We start from the raw sequence: 3,692 nt of genomic DNA on the forward strand, positions 1-3,692 counted from the left end.
CCCAGAACTGCCCTTACTTCCTTCCTGAAGTCTTCACAACATGTCTCTTTCCTTAGTTTCCACCACTTGATCTTCTGCTCTGTCTTCCCTCTCTTCCTTTTTGTCACCTCCATCGTCATCTTGCACACTACCATGCAATGTTGTTTGGCTACACTCTCACCTGCCACCACCTTAAAGTCTCTAATCTCCCTCAGACTACATCTTCTACATAGAATATAATCCATCTGTGTGGACCTGCCTCCACTCTTGTACGTCACCCTGTGTTCCTCTATCTTTTGGAAATAGGTGTTTACCACAGCCATTTCCCCATTGGGGATATCCTCTCTATCATCCAATCCAGCTCAGTCCAGAACTTCTCCTTTTCTTCTAACTCACAGCCCACCTGTGGGGCATAACCACTGACAACATTTATCATCACTCCTTCTATTTCTACCTTCACACACACCAACCTGTCTGACTCTCGTTTCTCCTCCACCACATTTCTTACATATTCTTCCTTTAGGATCAGCCCTACTCCATTTCTCTTCCCATCTGAACCATGATGAAACAGTTTGTAGCCTCCTCCAATGTTTCTAGCCTTACTGCCCTTCCACCTGGTCTCCTGCACACACAAAATGTCTATTCTTCTTCTCTCCATCATATCAGCTAGTTCTCTACTTTTCCCTGTAATTGTACCTACATTCAGAGTTCCAAACTTCAGACCAACACTTCTGTTCTTCCTCTTTTCTCTTTTTGTCTGAATCAATTGTCCTCCTCTTCTTCTTTGTCTTCGACCAGGCAAGATTAAAGATCAATAATAGCTAAAATTGAGCTAAAATGATATTTAAAAAAAGTACAATCACCATCATTATCATCGTCGCAAGATGTGAGCTGCAGATCGGAATACTTCTCTCATGTATTACAATGCTGCTTGGCATCTGTGTCTGACAGATTGTCTTTGAAGCCATCCGAGGCCCAACACTGCGCAGTGATATTGCTATTGATGACATCCAGTTTAAACGAGGACCATGTGAAGGTAAGGGTTTGACGATGATCACTGTTTGAGCATTATTGCTATACATTTCCGAATTTCATGTGTGAAAACTATAACATTTGTACTATCCTGTATCCAGAACCTGGCGATGGCATCCCATACTCAGGCTTCTCCGAGTATTTCAATGAGATTGAAAACTGAGGCTGGCCAGAAGAGTGTGTTTGTTTGTATGTATGTATGTGTGTGTATATGTGTGTGTGCGTGCCTGGTATATTTTTAGAGGTAATTGTGTGAGAATAGAATAATTTTACCATGACAATTTACACCTTTGTAAAGCGACGTTACTGATGAATTGATCCACTCTAACCTAGTTGTACCAACGTCTCTCTTTCCTTCCTGACATTTAAGTGTTTGTCTTAATATTTTTTTATTTTTCTGTTGTGAGACAGTGTGGTCTATCAGCAAAGAAAAGTATACCACAGTGGGTTGTTTGTATGAGGTTTATCTAATAAACACTATGCTTGCGTTAGTGTGACCTTTCTCACTAAGCCCAGAGAAAAATGATTACATGGTTACAAAGAGGCTGTTGGTGTATTGCTTCTGTACTATGTCATGGCCATGTACATCCCATGTACAGTAATATCTGTCCTATTCATGCACTTTTGTGCAGGGAATAGTAGTTTGTACAATGTCAAAAAGTGAAGAGTATACACTCACTGGGAATTTGTTTAATGGAATAGAACATGCAGATACCAGTTAATCAACTGGAACCTCATCAAGACAAGCTTGGTCTAGACTAGTGATTCCCAACCACCGTGCTGTGGCCCACTAGTGTGTCATGAGACACACATCAGGTATGCTATCAAAAATTGACAACTTTTTTTTATCTATTGCTAATACATTGACTTTATTTGTCAATGCGACATTGACAATTAAAAACAGCAGCAGCAGATGACTATAAAACTAAAAGAGAGCACCTCAGTTGGCGATCTTTGTGTCAATTTCTGACTATATATCAGTGTTGTGTTCAACTAAACAGGCCCAAGTTCTATACTGAGTCAGTGAATTTTGATTAAATCGAAACTTATAGATAATTATATTTCATTCCATGTACTTTTTTTTGGAGAGCTTTTGTGTGGTGTTTGTTTTTCATATGCAAAACATGTACCGTGACTCAAACAGGCAAACAGGGAAACACTGGTCTGGACTGGTGTTTGAAGTCAATAATTGAGAAACAAAGAATGCTCTCAGCAGATTTCAGGGCAGACGAACTATGACACTAAAGGTCAAAAGAGGTTACAGTAACTCAACAACCCTAAAGTAAAAGGTCGACCAACAGAAGACTACACCTCTGCTCTCATGTCCACTAATTCTGGGAAACTCTAGCTACATCTTACAGTGGATGCACCGCTAACAAACGCAAAGTACACACATACTTTAATGTAAGTAGTCCTGAAGTAAAGCCAAAATGACATACCTAATAAAGTGAGTGTATTTTTTAACTCTTGTAAACTTAAGCAGCAGATTGAGTGTCTTATACCGACACACTTTTCCTTTTCAGACCTGTGGACACTATGCATGATGTAGCATACCAACATGATTTGTCACTTTTATTGTCACAGACAACACAAAAAGTAAAGAAAATGTTCTTTAATAAATATGACACTGCTCTGCTTTTTTAAGTTTTTGAAACATTTTGGTGCAGATTCAGAGACACATGATGTGATAGAAGCTAAAAATGTTTGGTGCGTAAAATAACTTAAAATTATTTATCTTAGTAATGTAATTCAATATTAGTCAAGATACCAAAGGTAGTTGATGAGATAATTAGACATGTTTTGAAATGTATATATGTTGAGGAGCTTTGCTGAAAGTTCAGAATAGAGAAGTTTTAATGGAATGTGTAGACACAATAAAGGCAGACAGGTATTTTCTGATGCATCTGTTTTCATAATAAAACAGGCTCAAATAAATTATTAATTATTGACCCCCTCAGTGAGGGGCGACTAATAAGCTTGTCATGGTTAAAGGCTGTGGTCTTACATGTGACAGTTGTGGAGCTATTGATTATGCTCACCGATTTGGATTACAATCCCTGGAGTTTAATCATCGACAGCATGGAGGTCAACCTTTCTAGAGCTCAAGGTACAGGGTCAGGTCGATAACCCTTCATCTGGAACTCCCTCGGAATTTGTCAGAAGAACTGCTGGTCCTCAAATCACCTGCAGTCCCCAATATTACGAGAGGATTAGAAACACGGGTGGTGTTGAACAGTGAGGAGTTAGCAGGGCCAGGTCACCAGAGAATGATGATCATAAAACCAGTTTCAGGTGCTGTTCCTAGATGAAGTCCACAGTTTTCTAGATTTTTGTCAGTTATAAGGACCCAACTGATGTAGACTTTCCACTGTCAGTCTCTTGAAGTCACTTAATAGTTTTCCTTCTATAATTTAATAGGCATATGGTTAAGGAAGCTGACTTGTGTCTGGAAGGTTGCAGGTCCAATTTCACCAGGTGCCACTGGCTTGCTATAAGCATGGCACACACTGCCCCGTGGCCCTCAGCTTGAGCTGCCCCCTGTTTAGTAAGGTGATGGGTTAAGGTCAGAGGTCACATTTCGTTGTGTGCAGTGGTGTGCTGTGTCACAATGACAATAAATCACTTTCACTTTCATACCATGTCCCCGAAAATACCGTTCTTAAACACTAGAGGACGCTCTT

General features: G+C 39.8%; 1 protein-coding gene across 1 annotated transcript in view; it reads left to right on the forward strand.

Moving 5' to 3' along the window:
- The window catches only part of mamdc2a (MAM domain containing 2a), a 19,082-nt gene extending 16,697 nt beyond the window's left edge, over nt 1-2,385 (forward strand). Inside the window, exons 13-14 of the mRNA XM_008335615.3 lie at nt 931-1,015; nt 1,113-2,385. Of these exons, the coding sequence (XP_008333837.1) occupies nt 931-1,015; nt 1,113-1,174 (147 nt within the window). The 3' untranslated portion in view covers nt 1,175-2,385. The remainder of the gene's footprint in view (nt 1-930; nt 1,016-1,112) is intronic.
- Nucleotides 2,386-3,692: the final 1,307 nt, after the last annotated feature.

This window comes from Cynoglossus semilaevis, chromosome Z (genome assembly GCF_000523025.1).
Source record: "Cynoglossus semilaevis isolate Cse_v1.0 chromosome Z, Cse_v1.0, whole genome shotgun sequence".
In the NCBI taxonomy this organism is placed as follows: domain Eukaryota; kingdom Metazoa; phylum Chordata; class Actinopteri; order Pleuronectiformes; family Cynoglossidae; genus Cynoglossus; species Cynoglossus semilaevis.